Source organism: Lepisosteus platostomus, chromosome 9 (assembly GCF_059453375.1).
Source record: "Lepisosteus platostomus isolate fLepPlt1 chromosome 9, fLepPlt1.hap1, whole genome shotgun sequence".
Taxonomy (NCBI): domain Eukaryota; kingdom Metazoa; phylum Chordata; class Actinopteri; order Semionotiformes; family Lepisosteidae; genus Lepisosteus; species Lepisosteus platostomus.
This window is the reverse complement of record NC_142619.1, coordinates 10,425,689-10,450,914: the sequence shown is the minus strand read 5'-3', so window position 1 is coordinate 10,450,914 and position 25,226 is coordinate 10,425,689. Positions and strand designations below refer to the sequence as shown.

General features: G+C 36.7%; 1 protein-coding gene and 1 long non-coding RNA gene across 5 annotated transcripts in view; one reads left to right on the top strand and one right to left on the bottom strand.

The window, feature by feature from the left end:
• LOC148654540 (uncharacterized) overlaps positions 1-25,226 on the top strand; it is a 214,658-nt gene that overhangs the window by 67,943 nt on the left and 121,489 nt on the right. The gene's annotated exons all lie outside the window — the stretch shown is intronic.
• The window catches only part of ptn (pleiotrophin), a 98,042-nt gene continuing 88,379 nt past the window's right edge, over positions 15,564-25,226 (bottom strand). For all 4 annotated transcript variants that reach the window (XM_088646910.1, XM_088646911.1, XM_088646912.1 and 1 more), the window contains one exon: positions 15,564-15,953. In XM_088646910.1, the coding sequence (XP_088503036.1) occupies positions 15,898-15,953 (56 nt within the window). In that variant the 3' untranslated portion in view covers positions 15,564-15,897. The remainder of the gene's footprint in view (positions 15,954-25,226) is intronic.

The window sequence follows — 25,226 nt, the reverse complement described above, 5'->3', positions numbered from 1 at the left end:
TTAAAACAAATATCAATTCCAAATCATATAGGTACTGTATAAACACAATAGATGGAGATTCCAATTTTATAAAATATTAGTACACATTATGATAAATGTTAAAATGAGCATATACTTTTGAAAACGTGGAAACATTCTTTCCATAAACCTTTGATATTCCCCCTGCTCTATGCTTCTTTGATGGATGCATATTGCCTTTCTTGTGTTTTTAGTTTTGTAGTAAGTTTGTAGAAGCTGAATATTCCCCTAACATTTAGAATATTTTGAATTATTTTGAATGCAGTTTTATCACAGATAATATCCAATTAGCTTCAAATTCACCTTCTGGATAATGGATAATAACTGATACAGTATGTCAGATTGTATGTGCAACAGACTTTACTGGGTGCATTATAAATTTGATTTGGTATTAATGAGAGTTGTGTTGCTACTCCTTTTGATAACAGTTCATTTTGTGGAATTCTGTGTTGGGAAAATGGAAGAAATGGAAAAGTGATCATGGTCTTTACTTACCCATATTTAAAAAAATCTGAAATAAAAATGGAAGATATTGAAAGAGGACAGCATTGTGGCACCCTGGTAAGCATTGCTGGTTCACAGCATTGGGGCCAATGGGTTTTATTCCTGTAGTGCTCTCTTTATGGACTTTTTATGTTCTCACTATGTTCGTGTCAGTTTCTTCCAGGTTTTCTGTTTTCCTTCCACAGTCTGAAGACATACTGTACAGAATTGGCTTCTTGGAAATTTGGCCCTGGTTTAATTGTGTGTTTGTGTTACTGTGTGTCCTGCAAATGGACAGACATTGCATCCAGGGCGCTTTCAGTCTTTTTCCTATTGCTTGCCAGGATAGGCTCTGGCTTGCCCGTCACCTATATTGGATAAAGAAGTTATAAAATGAATGGAATGGATGGGACTGAAAGACTCTAGTAACGGTGGATGGTTTATGACACAACAGCTACTCACTGATTACAAATGATCCTCCGGTAATACTGTCATATATTATACTACGCAAAAGGTACTATAATTAGATATCAACAAGAAGATATCATTTATGAGGTCCATGAGTCAAACATAAGCTCAGTTGTCAGAAGCTGAGCAGATGTACTATAAAAACAAAAAGATTAAAGGGTTTTATTGTTCTTAAAAAACATTATCTGAATTTTGAAACAGATCAAACCTCAATAAAAAGAACATCTGTATTCCTCATTCATAGGCAAACCTTTTAAATTAAGACAACAAAATCTTGATAATTATGACATTGTATTGTTTATACTTCTTCACAACAAATGGGCGTTGTGGTGGCTCTGTACCTAAGGATCTGCGCCTGTGGCTGGAAGGTTGCTGGTTTGTATCCGGTGGCTGCCAGAGGAAATCTACCCTGTTGGGCCCCTGCACAAGGCTCTTAACCCCAACTACTCCAGGGGTGACATATAAATGGCTGACCCCAAGCTTCTTTCCCTGTGTGTGTGTCTAATGGAGAGCAAGTTGCAGTATATGAAAAGACAAATTCCTAATACATGAAATTGTATATGGCCAAGAAAGTGATTTTATATTAAAATCAAACAACTCTCAAGGTAAATTTTCAGCATGTAAATTACAGCTTTTAAAAAGTCACAATAGAATTCTTGTCCCTGGTCTCTGAGCTCTTCAGTGAGCATATTCATATGTAGCTTAAGAGCTAAACCAGAACTTTTTAAAATAAAACCCAAAGAAGTGAAAAAAATATTTTTTTTCCTTTCACTGCATCCTTATATTTGTGTCACATGGTCTTTACTCTTCCTCACTCACGTTCTCTGGTTCTCTGGTAAATTTTAGATGTTCAGCAAAAAGTACAGTAATTGTTATACAGCTGAAGTGGCTGTGAAGCTTTTTTTTAAAGCTTCAAGCTTTCCAAAGATCACATAGTAACAGATTTAGTGCACTGTGCATTACAGCTTTCAATGAATGCGGAGAGGTGGCTCTGTGGCTAAGGATCTGTGCTTGTGACTGGAAGGTTGCTGGTTCAAATTCCACGGCTGGCAGAGGAATCCTACTCCATTGGGCCCCTGAGCAAGGTCCTTAACCCCAACTGCTCCAGGGGTGCTGTACAATGGCAGACCCTGTGCTCTGACCCCAAGAGAAAAGCTGGGGTATGTGAAAAGCTGAATTCCTAATGCAAGAAATTGTATAGGGGCTAATAAAGAAACATTATTACATGAAGTCTAAATAAGATATTGTAATGTTTTTTCTGAAGAAGGTGTGGCTGTACTGTTCTTCTATTTGGTAGCTATTGTTATTATTTGATCACATCCAGTGTAACTTTATTGGTAAATAAAAACAGATAAGAGCAATAATAAAAAAGGTGATTCTTGCTTAACTTTTTTAGTCAAGTTAAGGCAACTTTGACAAGCAACAACAGTAATGGATACACATATGTCACATTATGTGGTGTATTTAGATTTTCAGAAGGCTTTTGATAAAGTTGATTTTGGTAATCGATCTCCTGCTTTATTAGGGTCAGGTCTAGGATTCTAAGTGAAAGGAAGATATACCTGTACAGTAGACAGTACCTAGTGATAATGTTCAGGTGGGTATCTGTGTCAGCATGTGTAGTCTGCAAAGGAACAAGTAATAGGTTTATTCCATGCTGAAAAGAGAAGAGAAAAAACAGGTTTCGGCTGCAAAGCCTTCTTCAGGTGATAATGATAATGAAAGTGATAATGACTCACTAAAATTTTGTCTTGGAGTGTTTTATATTTTTGTTTTTTTTTAGATAAAGTGTATTATTGATGGAAGAAAGATGAACCTTTTGTTTACTTTAACCAACTATACATTAGATGTCAGTCTAAATATTCGCAAACATTTGCATTTTCTGAAGAAAGCTGTTATTTTTGTTAAGGAACAAGTAATAGGTTTATTCCATGCTGAAAAAAAGAAGAAAGAGAACACAACGTTTCGGCCGTGGACCCTTCTTAAGGTGTGTGAAGAAGACACCTGAAGAAGGCTCCACGGCCGAAACGTTGTGTTCTCTTTCTTCTTTTTTTCAGCATGGAATAAACCTATTACTTGTTCCTTTGCAGCCTACGCATGCTGACGCAGCTACCCACCTGAACTACTGTTATTTTTGTTGTTTACTGAAAGGCGTTTGTTCATGTTTTGTCTCTGTGCTTTGTACAGTATGTGTAACTTGACTTCTCATAATAATGAATGTATATATTTATCAACTTTCTGACCTTGTCCATATGTTGAGCACAGCTCAAGTGCTACAATATGGCAGTTCTAGAGGAAAAAGGGATCAATGTCACGCCCGACATCCCTCCCTAGAGGGCGCTCCACTGCTCTCATTATTGTTCGTGTGTTTAAGCTCTCCAGGTGTACCCTTTTAGCGTTATTATTTAAAGACCAGCTCCTCCAGTCCTCGGGGCTCATCATTAGGGTAAGATGTCGCGAGGCCCGCCTAGCACCAGGAAACCCTACGTCCGTCTCCTGAGGGCATAGGCCTCATCCCCGACACCTCCCGCTTCCTGAGCCCGGGGTCTGGAGGATCTCGCCCCGTCACCCTTGGACCTCCATGTTTCGTTCGTCTGTGTGCTCCCCTCTCCCGGGGATTTTAACTTTGTCGCGTCCCAGGATGGATTTCCAGTTTATGGACTTTCGGACCGTGCTTTGACCTGCCCTTGGACCCGTTTGGATTTGGATGCCGTTTTGTCTTCCCCGTACACTGTCTCACGGACTGTCACTATTATTTTGTGCACTATTAAACCCCTGTGTGTTCCTTTTTACCACGCCTCCTGTTTTCTCCAGCTCTTACCGCATCGCATAGGGTCTTCTACCAAGATCTGACACGGATTCCAGTCCGTGTCCGTTACAATCAAGGGTTTCGTGTTTAAAGAAGCAAGATGACATGGGCCTGTTTAAAAGCAATCAAAATATCTAGGGAGTAGAGAAGTATTAAAAATGCCAATGAAGGAAAGTAAATAGGAGGCAAAACCTTGAAAGAATCAAAATGTAAGAATATGAGCAAATTCAGCAATTAGCAAAAAAAGGAGGCAAGTTCAGAGATGATTGGATCTCTGAATCAAGGTAAAGGGAAGACGAGTGTGGGGCAAAGTGACACAGTAGAATGAGATTGTACATAGCGGAGAAGATGTGAGAGAGCAGCAGAGGTGATGGTAGTGGGGGCAACCATACAAGGTTTATGGCATATGACAGTATGAAACATGAAATAGGAAGATGTTATAGAGATAAAGAGTGATTAAAGATCTTGAGGGGAGTCAAATAAGGAATGTGGAGAGATTTAGAACCCTGAGAAGTGGGAGGCAATAAACAACTGTAGAGAAAGAAGGGATTTAGGAAGGCCAAGTTTATCAATTAAGTACCTGAAAGGACCTAGTGTTTGATATGGAACAATAAGGAAGAGACAGGAATGAGAAGGAACATCAGGAGTGTGGAATGGGATGTGTTACAGACATGGTGACCCCTAAATACAGGAACTACTTTTGCTTTGTAGCCAGCTATTGTACGCCTTACAATTTTAAAGGGTGCTAGGTCCCTTTTCCCCTTGCCACAGGTTCTTGTTACGTCCCAGAACCACCAGTGCACCCACAGACCAAGATCATTATCCTACATAATATCACATTTATTTATGGTATTTCAATTTTACCATCAATTAAAAGTATCCCCGTAACACAGCAAGTCCTACGACTGCCCACTCAAAGCACAGAACACATGATACAACTTACTCATAGAACAATACAAGAACTCCACGGACCTCAGTTACCAGAATCAAATGTCCAAGAGGAACAGTTCAGCAATGCTGATCTCCAAAACCAGCTCTCTTCGGTAACTTGTCATGCCTCCTTTCACTGCAACAATGGGGGGAATGGGAGGACCTTTGAGAATTTCGAACAAGAAGACACTGAAGTTTTTGAGAAGAGTCTCAAGGTTAGATTGAAATGCTTTTAGCATTTGTTTTTAAGCCAGTAAGCAGCTTTACAGCCATATACATAGGTGTGGACTAAAGAAGTTAGTCAGTAGCTCAAGTTGAGCTAAGCTTTTGTTGGTTTAAATTGCACTGGTGTTTGTATATGTACACAGCTGTATATTAGTGTATCTGTTCTTCTAGACCCATCTATTTTTGAAAGATCCTGTTAAGACATATCCAGTGGGGTGTGACAGTGTGCAAATTCTCCAGTAGACATTGCAGAGACTATAATTGCATTAAGACATATGGGGTCAATTGCAGTGCGCCAATTTAGAACTCAACTAAGCTGAGTACTAGCCAGTGTGGTACTATCTTGGGATCATCTCCAGCTGCACATTCAATTGTAATGAAAAAAAATGTCAGAGACCTGATGATCCTGTTCTTAGTATGGGACTAGGGATTAAGCTGTTGTTCTATTAAGCAGAAACTGAAGAAGGCCCTGATTTGCAATATTTTAATTATTTGTACCAGTAAGATAATATGTGGGCTGATATATAAATATGTATTTAGTGCTTTGTCATATACAGTATATAGCCGAATGCTCATAATGTTAGTTTTTAAGAAATTTAAGAAATTTTCATTGACAGACATACTAAGACACGTTGGAAATTTGTTTTTTAGGAGAGGCTTAGTCTACATTTTGTGTGTAAAATATTATAAAGGTAAACTTCACACGCTTTCATGTGCTACATTAGTACTAAGATGCACTAAGATGCACTTAGAACTGTTTTGTAATTTTTCTGTGGATCTTGACTTTTCAGAGTAGCTGGGTTTTGATAATGATCCTTATTTTCTGAAGATGAAGGAAGCCTCTACTGCAATCCATTCCTTTATACACCCTTACATTTAAATAAATAAAATGACAAATTGTACCCACTGTACTAATGTTCCTCTATACTGTACAGTATGTGACTAATATGTGTCTAGATATGACTGAAAATACTTATTAATAGTAACTTCCCTTTTAGTTATATGTATCTGCCTCAATTTCAATTCAATTCAATTTATTTTTATATAGCGCCTTTCACAACAAGGTGATTAACAATACAAGTAACCATACATTTTGTGAATACAGAACAGAAGACCAAAAGACAACAGAGGAGAGGAACAAAAAACTCCTTAGTAAGGAGAAAAAAACCTCTAGGGTTCCAAGGTCAACTGGCTGCCCAACCACTTTGGGCATGCTAACATTATATAATTTTAAAAAAGGAAATAAATGAATGAGGGTACTAATCCATCCATCCATCATGTCTTCTGTATGTCAGTACTCCATGCAGATCCACAATGTCCCTCTTGGATCCATGGCAGTAATGCAGATGCAGCATCCAACTCAGATGGTGCCCAGCTCGGGCGCCATCTGGACATGTGGGGAGGAGAATAGGATAGTTTGGTCAGAACAGATGTATCTGCCTGGTGGGCCGACATAGAGACACACACATGTACAGCAGCACCAGCAGCCACGGTTGCAGCAGGCTATAATGTAAGGTGTGAGTAGGCTAGTCTGAAGTAATATGTCTTCAGTCTGGATTTGAATACTGAGATTGACTCAGCATCCTGAATATGGAAAGGGAGACTGTTCCATAAAGCTAGGGACCCTGTAGGCTTTACCGCCAACTGTTTTTTTATTAATACATGGAATATAAAGAAGACCTGCATTCTGTGATCTAAGCAGGCCACTTGGATGGTAAACATTAATAAGTTCTATTAGATAGACAGGTGCCTGACCTCTGAGAGCCTTGTAAGTAGAAAGATTTTGAAGTCCGCCCTGTACCTGACAGGAAGTCAATGAAGAGAGGTAAGTATGGGGGTCATATGGTTGTACTTTCTGCTCCTAGTAACAATTCTAGCTGATGCATTCTGAATTTGCTCTAAGGTGTTGAAAGAGTGGTGGGTGCTCCCTGATAGTAGGGCATTGCAGTAGTCTAACCTGCTGTATATAAGAACATGTATTAATTTCTCTGTCTTGAGTGGAGAGAAACTGCCTTAGTTTTGCAATATTTCATAACTGTAGGAAGCATGTTTTAGATACTGTTTTAACATGAGAGTTAAATGAGAGGCTTGTGTCTAATATGACGACTAGGTTACATGCTGAGTCTTTGAGGCAAATTTTTAAATCCTCTGAGTTAAGTGCTAAAGTTATAGTAGTCCTATCAGTATTGTTGCCTCCAAACAACAGAACGTCAGTTTTATCAGAGTTGAGTAACAAAATGTTTTCACACATCCAAGTCTTTACTTCATTAATGCAATTTACTAAAGTGATAGTAGAAGAGTTCTCATTACTGTATGTGTAAAAAAATATATATATTTGTGTGTCAGCAGCACATGAATGAATGTTAATATTATGTTTTCATGTTATCCTACCTACTGGCAGCATGTAGAGAGAGAACAATATTGGTCCCAGCACTGATCCCTGTGGTACCCCAAACTGAACTGGTGACATTGATGAAGCAGTACAATTATTAGATATTTGAAGATAATAAAAATGATTAGCTGAATATGAAGTAAACCATTTAAGGACGGTTCCAGATAAGCCAACCTCAAACTCAAGCCTGTGTAACAAAACAGAGTGGTCAACCGTGTCAAAGGTAGCATTAAGAAGCACAAGCACTGTTGCATTCCCTGCGTCAGTAGCTAACAGAATATCATTTACGACTCTTGTTAATGCAGTTTCAGTGCTGTGGCCTGGGCAGACACCAGACTAGAATTTCTCAGGTATATTATTTGAGTCCAGATACGATTGAAGTTGGGGCACAACTATTCTCTCAAGAATTTTAGGTAGAAATGGGATGTTTGAGACAGGCCTGTAGTTGTTAAGAACTTGTGGATCCAAATTTCTAACAACCGCTACCTTAAATTGATCAGGTACATTGCCTGATGCAAGGGTCGTGTTCATCATACTAACTATAGGTCCTGCCAGTACTTCGAGGGCATCTTTGACTAGCTGAGTCGGAATGGGATCTAGCGGACAGGTGGTTGACTTTGTCTTAATAATTAATTTCTTGAGTTCTTGTTCATTAACTAATTGAAAAACACTAAAGAGGTGCTCATATTGTTTCTGTACCAGACTTCTTTGCGGCTTATTTGATTGTGTTTGAAGTCTGATTAATTTTATCGTTAAAGAAGTTCATGAAATTGTCACTACTAAAGTTAGATGGTCCGATAGAATCGGTTTTATTTGTTAGATTACCTATTGTTTTAAATAGGTAGTAGTAGAGTAGTAAGCTGAACGAGCTCTACTCGAGCCTGTTGCAGGCTATCAGTCCATGATGACTTGAATACTTGCAAACCTCCATTTGCGCTCTAGTTTGCGGCACTCCTGTTTAAGGGATCGTGTGTGATCATTATACCATGGAGAGAGTCTAGTGGTTTTGACTACCTTAGTCTTTAACGGGGCAATTTCATCAAGGGTCTGTCTGACCACTGTATTATAGTTATGTGTGATTTTGTGAACATTATTACTGGAATTGCATCTTGAATATCAGTTTGCTTTCCCCCTCATATTTTTCTCAATATATACAGTATTTCAGAACTCAGTATCACATACCACATACCTTTCTTTATGATCAGTAAAAGAAACATGGGATTTAGTGTATTGTGGCTGGAATACAATTTTAGTTGAATATTACAATTAATTTCTCTGTGCGGAATGCTTACAATCGTTGCATATTAATTATTTTATTTCAATATTAAGCCTCTAGTATATTTATAACTTCCTCATGTGATCAGCTTTGGGTTCTTTGCAATATTTCAGGATCTGGTAATTTTAGAAGTTTATTGCAATTGGTATTAACCTAACATACAGAGCTACATTCTAACTGTGGGATCATCTCCAGTTAGTATGCGACTTTTTCAATGTTTTTCTATGTTTTTCTATGTTGCAAGTGACCCATAAAGATGAGAGATGAGAGTTTACTTGTGAGCAATTGTGATGGGCAGTTTTTTTATACAAGTATGCAGTAGGTCCAGGTCCAAAAGGATACACAAATTCTTCAACTATCATGGCATCAATTAAAACATGCATGATTTTTTTTAAACCATGGTTGGAAAATGTGTTTTTTGCAAATCCACAGCATGGAAATGGAAGAAGAGACACATAGACCATGCCCAGAAAATTATGATCAAAGAATAAGTGGTGTATTTGTAACAGTAAGGTTCTCACATCCTACTGCCATTAAATCATGCCAGTATTCACGAGATCAGTGAAAATAATGTCTGAGAAAAACATGTATATTTTCTGTGAAGATGGAGGTATATATACAGTAGTTGAAAACTGATCTGTACTGTATATGTAAGAATTTGCATACATAAAACTTAATATTGTTGTTGTTATTACTATGGGTTACATGTGAGGTTTATTAAGACATTTCTCAATGTTGAATACTGACTTTTAAACAAATTAGAAGGCACAAACACATGCACTATATATACTGTACATATGTGTGCGGGGTTATAGCCACTAAATCATATGCATCTTTATTGCATCAAATTTAGATTTTAACAAAAATTGAAAGAGAATAAAAAACAACCATTCAGGTGGGATTGTAAGATAGAGGTGTTCAGTCATAATACTACAGATGGTAGCTTCGCACCAATGGATCAACACCTTCGACAAATCAACAAACTACCAGTTCTTATTGGGTATAAATCTGAGGCTTTAGACTTTCCATCTTAGTTTTTGTAACACAGCATTGTTGTCAGTCTTATAGCCGCCCATTTGTTTGCCTCACAGGAGGATGTTGACTACTTCATTTTTCAAGCATTTTAAGTGCATTACTTTATAAGTCATTGTCAGTATCTTTTAAATTTCTATAAATTGAAAATAAAATGTAGTGTTTTCAGCCCAATTTAGGCTCTACCATTAAGCTTAGGTACTTGAGAGTGAAATTCCCACAGCAAACTTCCTGTTTCTTATCACATAACTCTTCTTCCCCTTTGAGATGGATTTTAATTGCCCTTTGCAAGGATCTGAGTCCTTGTGGAAAAAGGAAAAGTGAATTTCAACTAGATTCGATGTGTCTCTTTTATTTAAAGTGGTGTGTTTTTTATACAAATCTTAACCCTATTGAGGAAACAAGATGTCACAGCATGAGCACTGTGACCTTTTATTGAGTAAAGGTGGGAGTTTATTTTGAGATCATAAATTCAAGAAATGTCTTGTCTGAAAATATTCATGGTATCTCGTCTGTATACAGTATGTGTATTCTCAGTCAGACTGAATTTGAATCTGATAAACAGGTGATCACCTATGAAGGAGTGTGCAGATACAGTATGTCAATTATTTTTTTTAGATAATTGCTCTTTATTTAGAGTATGGGATATGGGACAATATATTTAAGTTAAGGGCTAATAATAGATAAAGTTTACTACATACATTTGCACTTGCCTTTTAAATTAGTGATTTTTAAAATGGAAAATATACTATTTTTATTCAAATAACATGGCTTATTTTGATGTGTAGTGTGCTCTCTGAAGGCACCAGTTCTGTAGGGTTTGGGCAATTACTGGGACAATTATTAATTGTAGCAGTAAATCACAAAATGATTCTCTTCATGGCTTTAGAATCCAACCATGCGATATAACTCAAACAACGCACACAAACAGGTACTAATATACGAGGATACATTTATTAATACATAGAATATGCATGTAAACCTAACAGATCTTATCGAGAGGGTTATCAGAATACAAAAGGTATATATTCAGTCAGTTACGAAGAGTTACATATATCAAGAGGACATACGTTCAGTATATCATTCATTTAGACTGTTTCATACAGTGAACTTGGTTACAACTTCTACATTAGATACTGAAAACAAGTACATAACTCTTAGGAATTAAATTGATATCAACTGGTTGGGATAACAATTGAATTCTCGAGCTGTAATGCATTGAAGTTGAATACTCATCCAATCTCTGGGGATTCAGATCTCCTGCGGACTCTCTGGCTCCGTGCCAGGCTGTGCTGTGCAGCTTGCGACGGTGCGCTGCTGATGCTCACTGACCGGCTAGTTAGTGTTGGCTTTAACTAGCAAGAGTTTGTGCACAGGAGAAAAGATGACTGTGGGTCCCAGCAGGTCAGGAAGAGGACCAGTTCATTCCTGATGAAGCGCTAGTTCTGAATAGTGATTCAGCTGTCCACAGTTCCAACCTGTTCACGAGGCTTGCTGCTGATGCTAACCTCGGGTGGATCCTCTGGTTACTCTCTGGCAACCTCCGCTCTAGACTCTTAGAACAGAGGAAAGTTCTGGCACTCGGACACACTGGCCGTTCCATGGTTGTCCGGGCTGAGTCTCAGGATGGTCAGGAGGCACGCTGCGAGAATGTCCTGCCCTTGGGAGCCTTCTGCTCCTGGGCCGTCCTGCCCTGGAATTCTGTTTTGAATTCCCTTTAGAAAAGTCCACAAAAAGTCTACAGAATTCTCTCAGGCCCTCTGTGTTGCCTGTTTTTACCTGGAGGAACTTCAGCTCGTTCATTGGCTGAAAGTTCCATGGGCATCAGAGTCCCACGTGGGTTACTCGGCCCTACCAGTCCCTGATTGGTTGATCAAGGTGAGATATGAGTCACTTACTCCTGACACTTAGGAATGCAGTCCAGATGTCCATCTGGCACTCCCTAGACAGATAGGCGCCAATGGATGACCATTGATCATGATAGCCAGGCTTAGCTAAGTGTATCCCCCTTTGGGAGCTGTCCCTTATCAAAAGAAAACATCTTTAAATCAGCCTGCATGAATAGTTTCTCTGTGGCTGCACCACAGAGATGAACAGAGAGATGGGGCCTCATTTGGGAAAGCACCGCAACACTTAATTCTGTCATATTAATAAGCCTCGCCGCTACAGATGTCATATCTGTAATTTTATTTTAACTTTTGAGAAGCCTTTTTTCCTGTTATAGTGCTCATTTACATTATACAGTATATAATTAAATAATATTTTTATATTCTGACAACTTTCAAGTTAAGGCCTGTAATAGCAGGACTCATACTATATATCTATAGTTGTGGAAGTATAAACAAGCAGTGCATTTATGGTATAATACTGTTACAGCTTTGGGTGACTTGAGAAGTGTTTCTCAGATTTTAAATAACGTTTGTGACATTGTGAAGAGTAAACACGTCTAATTTCAAAGCAGAGAGGATGTTTGCTGAGGTCCCTTGAGCAGAAACAATAGTAAAGTTTATCTTAGTACCTGTGTGCCTAGGCAAGTTGTGTATTGATGATTGCAAAGGAGCAGGGCAGAAAGACACAGGATAAGTTCTGTGTCCTCCAGAGAGGACAGGCTGTGCTCCCACTGCCAGCGGGGAGAAATAGAGAAAGAGGTGCACTTCCCACACCTGCCATAATCACAACAGGTCCCAATCCTACTGGAAAAGGGAGGAGGGAACTCAGTTGAACTTGCAGCCCAGTATGTGTTCTCCTGTCACAGCCTGAGGAACAGTGAGCCTGTCTCCCAATAATGCTTCGTATGTTAACAGTATATGTAAATATGTTATGATATGTCTTTGTTGTAAATGTCTGTAGATTTTTTAATGTTAATTTTATTTTCATTTGCTTTGGCAACACTGATTGTACTCATCAGACATGTCAATAAAGCATCTTGAATTGAACTGAATAATAATTGTAACCTTAAGAGCACATGGGGAGAAAGAAAAAACAGGAGGAGATGCAGGAGGAAGAAGCAAGGAGAGCAGGGAGAAGAGAGAGGAGTCCAGGGGGGTTGGGACTTGAAGCTTGCACCAGGCAAGAGCTAAGCATTTGAACCTTGATAGAGAGAGCATGCTATTCTGTTTTTTTAGGGAACTTGGGTTTCCTGTTAACTCAGTTAGAAATGTCTTTCCTGATTAGGGTGTATTTTATGGATAGAGATATAGGCTCCCATTTATTTTGTGGCATCCAGGGTGCGGAGAGAGAAATTTAACTGCAGGTTACTTTTTATTAAGTTAGAAGGCAGCTCATCCCTTGTGTGGCCTCTGTAGGCATATGTTTAGTGCTTAGCAGCAGTCTGGGGTTTTCTGGGTGTCCAGAATGCTAGGCCTGTGAAACGCCTTGTCTGTAAATACTGTATGTAATGTAACTTTATGTGTTTTGTTGTGTGTTGTGTCATTGTTTTAAAATATCTCTCCAGCCCCATTTGTAACAATATAATGTAACTTGGTGTGTTGTATGTTTTGTGTATTTTATTGTACTTTATTGTAATAAATATTTGTTTTAGCCAAGTGTGCCTGGATTATTACTCCTCTCAACAAAGCTGTGCCAGAGAATAAAGAATTTACGTGCCTCTAGTTATACCAGCTGCTCGGGTATAGAAATCACTTACAAGTCGGGGGGGTTATGAATAATTATTTCACTGATTGACTCATTTCCTGATTTTCACCGGTTCCATAGCCTCCCAATTGTAACAATATGTAGACTAAAATGAAGAAAGAGAAAAAAGATAGCAATAGTACTTAGTCTGCTGTATAAATGCTAGACCATTCTGGAACATATTCATAATTCATTTATAAGAGCTGTGAAACACAATCTATAAATCTGAAGCCATTTTTTGCATTTGATATTTAAATATTTAATCCTATTATTTTTTTCCCAGTGGCTTAATAAGTGGTTTTAAATTCTACATTTTTTCCTCAATAGAAAAAAAGGGTCCTGCTTATGATACATAATACAGTGCAATAAGATAAGTATATAAAAGCTTGTTTACTTATGGGTACACATTTATTTCAGCTATTAGAAACTTTACAAGCTTAATAAAGTTTGTCCATAGGTGTTATTAAGAAATTCACAACTTTAACAACAGAGCTTTGCCAGAGACTGATTGGATTAAGGGCATTCGTTTAGCATGAATTTGAAATTAAGTTCAGTGATCTGAGTCCTTAACAAGCCTTAGATCCCAAACAGCCTGAATCCCTAATTGTCCAGATGCTGTGTGGAAAATCAGCTATTCCACAGTAGGCTCTGTTAAGACACAGAAGTGAAATGTTTTGCATTTCATTTTAATTTGAATTCAATTTACTTTGAATGACAGAGTACACAAAGATGTTAAGTATTTCTACAGTATATCTGTGTTTTAGACTGTTTTGGTCTGCAGGCATAAATGGACTCTAACGCTTTATGTTTCTTTTTAGACAAAATATTCAGATGTGGATATTTATATTTAAATATATTTATACAATATTTATGTTTTTTTGATGTCATTTAGATTAGTTGATCATTCATGACAGACTGATCAGACTGACTTTAACAATTGCATAAGCATAAAATCACCTCATTAGTAAAAGGATTGGCATTCTCAATAAAAATGTAAGACAAACACAAATATGAAACGATAGACCCCTCTTAACAAGAGAACAGCACCTTCAGGATATCAGTATACTGGAGCAAAACCAGTGGTCTCTTTAGTAATGAATCAAAGTTTTACGAAGACCACCCATAAGGTGACCACCCACACAGCAACAAGTGTGGTGTAGACAGAACTCCATTTGTAGTGTAGTGAGTTGCAGCCTGACGGTACAGAGGTACCTTGTTTAAGTCCTCAGACCTCATTTGTTGATCTTTCCAGGGCGTTAATCCTGACGTACAGTAACAACACATTTCCTCATACTGAATGTATAAAAATGGCTCTCTTGCACACTGACAAAATGAAAGTTATGCCATAGATGTCCTACTTACCATGCTTGAGACCCATTGTGTGAAATTTAAGGATGCTGAGGCCAGTGAACAGACACTTTATTTTCCAGGAGAAAATCAGACAGATGTAAAATATCTTGTATCATGGTGGAAAACATGCATTTCATACTGTATGTACAGCTTGTATTACTTGCAATGGTGACCAGAATTGCTATTAGCCTCTGACTTTAACAGTAGAACCTCTTCTGATCAACCTTGGTGATGACATTCATCAAATTAATGAATTTAATAATGGCATATCCCTTCAATAAAGTATCTCTTAACCTACTACAAACTTATTTGTCTTTCCTTTTCTCATGTTGTTGTATATAAATACAACATTTTATAAAAATGATAAGCTTCATTGGTGGGTCAATACTTTATTCCAAACTTTCTTCACCAGAAAATTAAAATAGTTCCAACAACGGTTTCAAATGATTTGCCAAGATGCTGATTCATGTGTTTATTACAACACTGAAGTGAGACAGTGGATGAGGAGGTAACATATATTTAATCTTAACATAATTTTGCTCACAGTAAGAACTACTGGAAATGATCCATTGCAGTTTGTTATGTAGATATGTTATACCAATAAAATCAATTCACACCTGAAAGTTCGACTTATAGTTTTCAAATTGAACAAGACCTAAAAAAGTATTTGACCCACATGCCAATGGGAAATTCCAGACATGGTAGCTTTGCGCATCTTTCCCTGTATGTAGCTACTGTCAAGAATTGGGTCTGAGATCTAGCTTGGTCGAATTTTTTTATTTAATCTGGACTCAGATGTTTTAAAAAGTATACAGTACAGTACTCAGAAAGAAAAAAATAATAACCACTCCCAAATACATTGTAATAATAATAAAAATAATTGTGTAAAAAAGGATTAACAGTTTTCCCTCTATGTAATATACAGCCCAGACTGAAACCTACAAAAATATTACTCAACAGTGTTAAGTCTTTATTATTATGATTTTACACGCATGCATTTTGAAAGTTTTTTTTTTTGCAAGGCACTGTAGTGCCTATTATTAGTCCCTTTGTATTTTAATATAATTGGAAATTAAAGTCTCTAAAAGAAATACAAGTAAATTTCTATCTGTATTTAGGAAAAAGTAATACTTTATTTTTTGTCTTACTTACACATACTGTATGTGCTACAATCATGATAATGGGTTCATTCATGACCTACTATGGGTGGGAAAGAGTTAAAGAAAAGAAATAGAATGGTCAATATTGTGAAAGGCTCTTCCTAACTAGCCTGCAGCACCATTAGTCCATTGGAGTTCTCTCCTTCTTCTTTCCCTCTCGTTTCGGCTTCTTAGAATCTGCGCAGAAGAGGAAAAGGATAAATTGTCAAAAGAGAAGCTTATTTTTGCCTTTGTTCTGAGGGTGGGTTTTCAGATTCTGTGCTGTGTATTTTATTAGTTTTACAAGATCTAACGTTTCCTGTTTGAAAAGATTCCACTATTGTTGCATGGAATATCATGCACCTTTTCAATAAATCTGCAGTAAATGACTGACCATTAACAAAACCAAATATATTTATATTTAGGCTGAAGAAATAGGGATAAATGTAGCCAACAATCTCAATAACAAAAACAACAATAATTTTTTACATTGTTTTAATGTTCATGTAAAACTTTGCATACATATACAGTAAGTTACTTTATGCAGTATAGTGTATATATAATTTTATGAATAAATAATTTGTGAATTAATTAGAACATTTATTTTACAGTAACATAAACAAGGCTGCCATTTCAGCTTTTCATTAGCTTAGTTTCAGTAGCTTAGTAGCTTAGTTTTCCAAATTTAACATTTCTGAAAAGAAGTCCAGGTATCAGCTTTACAAACATGGCTGTGAATTGTTTTGCACTCCTGAAACCCACTGTATAATGACCAGGCTAACAGAGCTCTTGTTTTTTTTCCAATATACAGGGGTAAGTATATAATAAGTATATAATTTTAGACACATGTGCATGGAGATAAAAACTCAACACAACAAACAAGACAGCAACCCAAGTTTAAATTCACTAAAACTGGGTTCATAGAAAATATAGTTCTGATTAATACATTAAACAATTCTAACATAATATCACTTGATTTAAATTCTACAACTTTAACTGCTCTGCAGTATACAGTATATCTGAACACTATAACTTATTCATTGTTTCGAAAGTAACAATGATGTATCAATAAAGACACCTAATTCATTTTCATACTTTTTTATATATTTTACATAGTTTCTTTGGATATGTTTCCCATCTTTTATTCACAGTTTATTTTTTTGCTTCCTGCATGTAACTCTTTACTCTACATGACATATGTATTACTCTTCTTTAAATGTCATCTGTCAGATGTTTAGCAAAACATGACTGTATGCAGTAATGCAGAGATTAAAAACATGACTTTTTATTAACTTGCTTGCCTTACATTGTTTTTTGTGTTGGTTTTATAAAGTGCCCACTTAATTTGGAACTATAAACCAGCAATGTCAATCTTTCCCGCTAACGCCACAACCCGTAACATGCTCAAGGCCATTACACAGAAAAGACATTATAATTTCATAGTACAGTGACTGTCCAAATAGTTTATTCTCCCTTTGGCACAAGCCTCTGTCTTGAAGATGTGACCTTTTGAGAATGATTGAGAGCACATTTGCATGAGAGTGCCCCATAGCTAAACTGAGAAAAATGCAAATCAAAAGAAATTCTTTTTTTTTTCATGCTTAATGTACCAACTGGATGAAACAAAGGGTTTCAGCTCTTCCATTCTGCCTGAAAATCAAGCCACTGGGAATGTATTTAGACCTTGAGCACAGAGAGGAAATATGCCCTTCTTAAAAGTTCAAAGATTGCACGATAGTTTGGGAAATCTTCAGTTTAATGCATTGCCATCTACCATGTAAGATGAAATCTTAAAGTCACATCCCAGCTGGGCATTTCCTTTAAACAGCATATCTTTCTCTCTCTTTAGTTACAGTTCAGGGAAAGCTGATTCAGAATAACAAATTACTCTTTGTTTGTGGCGCCAGCTGTGTTAGGTGACTGTAGCATTGCCCAGCAAGCCTACAGACATGTCTCTATCATGGTCCTGTGTGTTTGCACATGAGTTAAATCAACATGAATTTGATTTTTCTAAAACAAACAACAGGTGATCTGTGAGGAATTAGAAAACATGCCTGTGGTGTGCTTACATTAGAAAGGCATTAACTTTTGTTTTTATTTTGTGGACACAGTGATAGTGGTGGTTGGGTTGAAAGCCATCTTAAAAAGAGCTGCATGTACAGTATGTTTAGGATCAATGTCTTTCAGTTCAGCTTCAGGTCATGTACAGATAGCTTGACATTCTCCTCTAGAATCTTCTGATAGAATGGATAATTCAAGTTTGTGTCAATGATGGCAACTCATCCAGTACCAGAGGCAGTAAAGCAGCCCCAAACCATCACACTCTGACCATGCTTGATGGTTGGGATGAGGATCTTCTGTCCAAAGCAGTATTTAGTTTTCGACAAACATAACATTCTCATTGAGGCCAAAGATTTCTACCTTTGAATCATCTGTCCAGAGAACATTGTTCTAGAAGCCATGTGGACCATCTATGTTTTTAGGCAAACTTCAGATGTGTAGCAATGTTCTTTTAGGAAAGCTTAGAAATGTTTTTCTCCTTATCACTCCATGAATAACATTTTTGTTCTGTCCTCTCCTGATACCAGAGTAATACACAGTCACATTAACCAAGGTGAAGGTAGCCAGCAGTTCCTTGAATGTTACTCTGGGGTTCATATAACTTCACGATTTTCTGGTTTGTTGTTGAAAAGATTATGGTAGGATGACCGCTCCTGGTAAGCGTAACAGTGGTCTGTAACATTCTCCATTAGTTGATTATCTGTTTGACATAGAATTGGTGGAGCCCTAAGAAATAGTTTTGGAACCCTTTCCAGGCTGGTGAGCATCAACAACACTTCATCTTTGTCTTCAAAATCCACTTTCCATGATCTACTTAATTATTTAAACATCTGATTTTAATTATTTCCTTATTGGAGCTAATGAAAGTTGAATTCATACATTATGTTTCTTTCAAGAGACATGCAGTTGGTAACTATAAATCCCACTGTATATGTACATTCAGACTACTTTTTGTTTAAGAAGGCTATCAATAGTCTTGGTACTATAGCAATATTACATAAACATGATCAGCCACTGAACTGATTATTGTTGAATGTTCACCACTTCCTTTTAGTTGGTGAGGGTCTGCAAGTCACAAGTCTCCAGTTGATGGAAACTGCTGTGTTAGATAGCTGATTCCTCCCCACACCATCACATTTCCACTGCCCCAATAGTTGCTTTGAACAAAAATAACATCAACAAAGCATTGCACTACTCTCCCTGTCACCATGTCAGATATACTCTGACTCACTGAAGGTGGATTTGTCTCTTAGATGTCAATGTTATCTCTGAATAGCCTCTAAGCATGCAAATCATTTTCATACAGAAAGTAAGCTATTTCTATTTCTGGTTTTACTTCTTTGGTTGCTGATAAATCAGACATATGTAATTGTCTTGGCCTGTACTAGGAACCTTCCAAAAATGTGACTTTTCCTCTCACAGAATATATTTCCAGTTTTTTTTTCTGAATTCGCCTGCTGAAGGTTTCCTCTCTCTGAGAATTTTTTTTCACAGAGGATACCTTCAATGACACCAGTAGAAACTGAATAAAGTCATCTTCAGAATGTTTATTTATACAGATGTTTAATCAACTCACTTTAACAATCTTAACTCAACTCAAGCACCAAACAATGAGTGCCAGACATTTGTACACAATTGTATGCCGCAGCTTAGTATTCTGTTATTTGAAGATAATAGCCAATAAACTTCTCTGCTCAATATTGAAAATGGAAAGAGTACAGCTTTCCCCCCTCTGACTTCAGAGGCATGCACTCCCCAGACATACAGTAGGATTCAGATAGATTAAAAGGTGAGGCCTTCCACTACAGGAAATTCAATGTAAGTTCCAAGAGAGAGACATCAGCTTAACCCCCTTGTGTGTCTCAATTCAAAATTCAATTAATTTTGATTAATATAAGGAAGGTCATTTTTTTGTAATATACCAGTTAACATTAATGTGAATCCACTCATATAAACACTCAAAAAACAATTTGGATGTGACTTGTAGTGTGACCTAACATATATTTTACCCAAACACCTTTCCATCATTTGGGAACCACATTGGGGAAGAGAGAATTAAGCTAGTTTTCTTTTGTGGCATCTTTTAAATTAAGATGTTTATAAAAGTAGACAGTTTTCTTTTCACCGAGAACCTTTACAGTATTATTTCTGTTTTTGTAATTACCTAAAACATTGGTTTTAGCCAATTCTGGTCCAAAACTAGATAGCCACAACATAAATAAGTTTTAAAATGTGTTAAAATGTGTTTCATCAATTTCCCTACGGGATTAATAAAGTATTATCTATCTATCTAAAAGAAGCCTTCACACTTTTCAAAATCATTTATTCATATGTACTGAATCAGATATCTAAATATTCCGCAAGTCCCGGGCTATTTTCATATTGGAGTGGACTATTGTTATCATTTCCAGCTGGGATCTCAAGATATTTCTGCAGCATAGGCATTTTTTTAATGCATTCTCATTACCAAACAACTGCTGTTCATCAGCAGGGGTCCTGGATGTGCAAATATTTATGCAGTGTGGTCCCATTGTGACAAAGCTTGCTATGCAATTACCATGTGTTTATATAGGAGTTCTGGTATAGGAGCAAAGAGCCGCCTGAGAAGAAATGTCTTGACATTGCAAAACATTACCTGTTTTGAGCTCTTTAAGGAAACAATATCGCATTTTGCTCCCATAGATGCATTTTACTAACACCAGGAAGGAGGAATAGAGCTCCTTTTCAAATGTAGGGTTCTTCCCTTTTTGTAATTCTTTAATTTAAAGGACAATATCCCTGAATGCCTCATACCTCTGATTCTTTAATAAGTCAACTTATTAAAAACTACATTTGTTTGGGTGTTTTAAATGAGGGGAAGCCTACTGTATCTCTGTCACCTCGAGTTACAATTTAGAACTGCAAATGACATCACAAGACTTCTTGGTCTAGCCAGAAGCCAGATGACCTTTTCTTCACAACACAGGAAACACTGGAAATATTATTGTTGCCATAAAGTATTTGACCTTTTTTCCAAGATACACATTGCCACAACTCTATGTATGTCTATTATGTCTAATGTAGTGGCAAAGCATATTATAGCACTTCCTTAGAGAGGTTTTCTCAGCAATGTTAGGCAAAGCTCTCCCCTCTCTCCTGTCTGCACAGTGACGGTCCCACAGTGCAAGCAACTGACAAATCTGACTGCGGGAAACTCATCAAGAAACATATGGAAAATGGATCTTCAAATATTATATTTCTTTATTCACATTATAATCCTTAAGAGTTGAACTATTACAATATTCCAAACATGTTTGATAATTTCGTAACGCGTTATAGCCAACATACCCTGTATGTGCTGGGTTAGTCTGCAGTCAGATTTGCACTGTGGGACAGGAGAGGGGGGAGAGCTTAGCCTAGCATTGCTGAGAAAAGTTTACATATGTTAACCCTGATGCTATCAACTACTATCTTTGTAATCCCTTAATGAAGGATCAACCTTTAGTATCACAGCAGTTCTATTCTATTCACAAATATAATAAAGTAAATGAGACTGTAAAGTATTACGTTTGATTCCTAAGAGTCATTGTGATATTGTATTCTCACAATGTACTGTTGTAATTTCTAATTGTTACTGTACATTAAAATAAAAACCTTCACATTGCTACATGCCCCCATCATCCAAGCCTTCTTACATACATGTACTACATAGTTCTGTCATTCATAAAAAAAAAAAGTTCCCCTGGTACCGATGCTTCTGGTTATACTTACAGTAAATGTAAACATAAGGCAGCTAAATTCTGCATTAGATCTTCATTTTTGCCACCACTAAAAAGACTTCAAGTTTCCATTTTTAAAAAGCAAAATTCTGATTATGGTTTATGATTTAATTGTCAGATTCTTATCAGACCATGTACAGTATGTTCAGTATGTTTATAATTCTACGTTATGGCACTGTATTTTGGAACAAGGCTGTGCGTTGTGCATTTAAAGTAATAAATGCAGTTTGCTGTGATATTGATTCACAGAAGGAAATGAAGAGTGTTAATAATCATAACCTCAACTTAAACTTCCTCATCTTTGTCAGACTATCATAGAAAACACTCTTTTACACCCTGTTTTCATCCCTTTTAGAAACAGGGTAATTCAACAATTTCTTGATACCTTCAGGCTGGAGCTTGGCCTGATTAATCTCTGCTTGACCTCTGTCTTATTCTGTACTGCACAACTATATATTTTGTGGTGAGAGGTTATAATTTAAATGTTTTTTTTTTGTTCCTGGTTGTTTATTGTTTATTGTTAGCACAACTGCAGAGTCAGAGGCAGAGTCAGGATGCAAACTAATACTGTACCTATCTTCAAGACAAGTAGTCAAAACAGACACAAGCTGCAACCTCATCGATTACTCAGAATTAACAACAACTACTAGCCTGGTTTATCACATGAATAAGGAAGAATATTAATTTTCTCAATCATTGTTTTCATGGTAAAACATGATTTTATGTTTTAATATATATATAATATAAATATATATAATATATGCTGTACATGAGAGGTTAGCAGCATAAATATTTGGCACTTAAAACAGTTCACTTATATAACAAAAGAAATTGTACTGAAATTACATCAGGAAACTTAAAACTTAAGGAAACTTTAAAGAAACTTAAAAGTAAGAAATAAAGCATCTAATTCAATGTGTGACAGCAGTATACCTCTATATACATAGTATCACAGCAATGTGATGCAGTGAAATTCAATGGTGGATTAATGGAGTAACAGGGACAAAACAGTGTAAATATGCCATTGAATGATTTCTAAGAAAGCTTATATACTGTGTACAGTATGTACTGTATACAGATATAGCCATTCAAAATGCACGGTACAGACACGTACCGCGGGTAATTGGCTACGTCCTTGCGCATTGTGACACGCGTTGACGCAAAATACCGGGGTACGTGATTGGTTGACCAACAGGGGCACTCGTGGTGCGTTGGTCGGTCGTAGAAAGATTTAAATGTCTTTACTGTGCCCGTTTTAGTATTGAATATTTATATGGAATTTTACCACTGAAGGGAAATCTTAGTAGCTCAGCATAAAAAGAATAGGAGCATACTGTAATGCGTGTGAAGGCCATAAACGATATTAATTTTGGAACATAAACATACAGAATATGGCTGGTCTCGGTACTTTAAAGACAAAATACACAACAGTATTCCATTTCTCTCTAAACATTTTAAGCATCGAAGTCTTTAACTAACGTGAAATAGTGTGCAAAAAAGTGGTAGTTTTAAGCTTTTCTGCTAATATAATATGGAATCGCATATCTAAAGAAATTAATAATGATATAATTATATTCGTGTACTGCGACAGGGCTGTGTAGGGCTGTTTCACCTTTCCTCACGTGACTTCCCCAGTAGCCTGCTGGTCTACGTGCCAGACTAATAACCCACAGGTTGTGTGTTCAAATCCAGCTGGCGCCGCAACTTTTCTTTTAACAAACATTTCTTTGAAAAAATAGAATAGCAATATTATGGACAATTGACTTTTTATATTTCTAAATATCACAACATGATTGAATTTAAGTCATTTTTAATAACAATGAATAGTCACCTTCTTTCCTTCTGACAACTGTCCCTGCTTCTGCTTCCTGCTTCTATTGTGTGTGTGTGTGGGGGGGGATCCCTTTAGATCTCCCTTCAGATTTAAAAGGTTATTAATCATATCTTCGGTGTCGCATCTTCCCAGTGTAGCTGATCTTTTGCTGCCTGGGTAAACTATCACAAAGCTTTAGAGAACTTAACATTTATATTATCAACAAATTGTAAATACGACGTTTACATTGGCATTATTAATTTTTCACTTGGGTGTATGGAGGATTGTCAGCTGTCACTGAGAGTAGACCCCCCCTCTTAGGCCGCGCAAACGATCTTTTAAATTTTGAGAAATGGAATACTGGTGTGTATTTTTTCTTTAAAGTACCGATTCCTGGAATCTGACTGGCCGACACCCTTCTGAAGTGGTACCATAATATCTGGTATACGGAAAAGAAAGCGTAGATAAAAAATCTTAGATTCTCATGTATCTGATACAAGTATCTTTTAATACAGTCTTTGCTGTGCTCTTGAGGATCCTTGTGATATTTTGAGCTCTGGTTGAATGATAAGTGTCGCAGTTTAAATAATTTTCATAGTTAGAAATTATGAAATGCTCTGTTAAAAGCAAAGGGAGTTTTTCTGTCCGTTACAGTAAAAGAAAATGCCTGACAAAGTAGGGCTTGGACAGATTCAAAGTGCTTGTACAAATGTGCTAAAGAAATTAGCAAAAAAAGTAATTCCTTTATCGTATTGGCTAGCTAATGTCCTGTCCTCGTTAGTTAGATCAATGAAATGTTGTGGTGTTTGTCAAAGAAAAAAATAAAAGTATTTTCGTTTAAAATGACGGTTAGAAAGAATGTGGACCAGCGTAATACTTTGAGTTTACAGCTTGTCCAAAGTCGTTCATTATTAATACTATTAGTAATATCTTCGGTAAAGGCTTTGATGCATAAAATATTTCTGCATAATTAAAATATTTATGATAAAGGTAGGTTGTGTACTCTTGTCCAACTGAGCAATCTTGCTTTCATAAAATATACCAACTTTTTAATGACTGATGATTAACATGCTGTAATACACAGTTTAAATTTAAAAGCTCAAATGCTGTACATGAGAGGTTAAGCTTTATTGGCTCGTCCTGGCGGTTTTACAAAATGATTCCGGATACTTTCCAGCATGATGTCAAATGACGCGATACACCACGTGATACTGTGTTTTGAAGCGACACGCCCACTGCGGTATACCGCGAAATACCCCACATGTTTTGAATGGCTGCATCTGTATATATAGTGTGTGTGAATAGCGTAATCTCAAATATTTTATTTTTATCTTTGCTCCAGTAGCTCTGACAGTTTGGTTTCACATGTAAAATGTCAAAGATAATTTTGGCTAATTTGAACATAAGCAATTATTGATTTACTACAAAGTGCAATTACTCTGCAAAAGAAGCATGCCATGGTTTAGATATTCTTTGTAATTATTCTGCTAAGTAAAAGGCAAAAGGATCATGGTATAGTCAGTTTAATATCCATTTCACTTGTAAAATTATTTTGATAAAATCTGCTCTCTTTAAAAACAAGCATGGTGACAGAAAGTCTTTTTTGCATTCTGTATTTTATGTTATGAAGAATTCTTTTTGAATCCTTTTATCTGATAGAAAGTAAAATAGTGTTTTTGTCTGGCCAGCCCTAGAAATAACTGCAATTGCAGTTACTGTGCCACCAGGAGAACCTCTGATTTCTGTAAATAGACTCAGTAGGTGTCTATTTGATTATTAGGCAAATAGTGATAGGTTAAAAAGTGTATGATCTCACATTGGGTTTAATAAGTGGTGCAT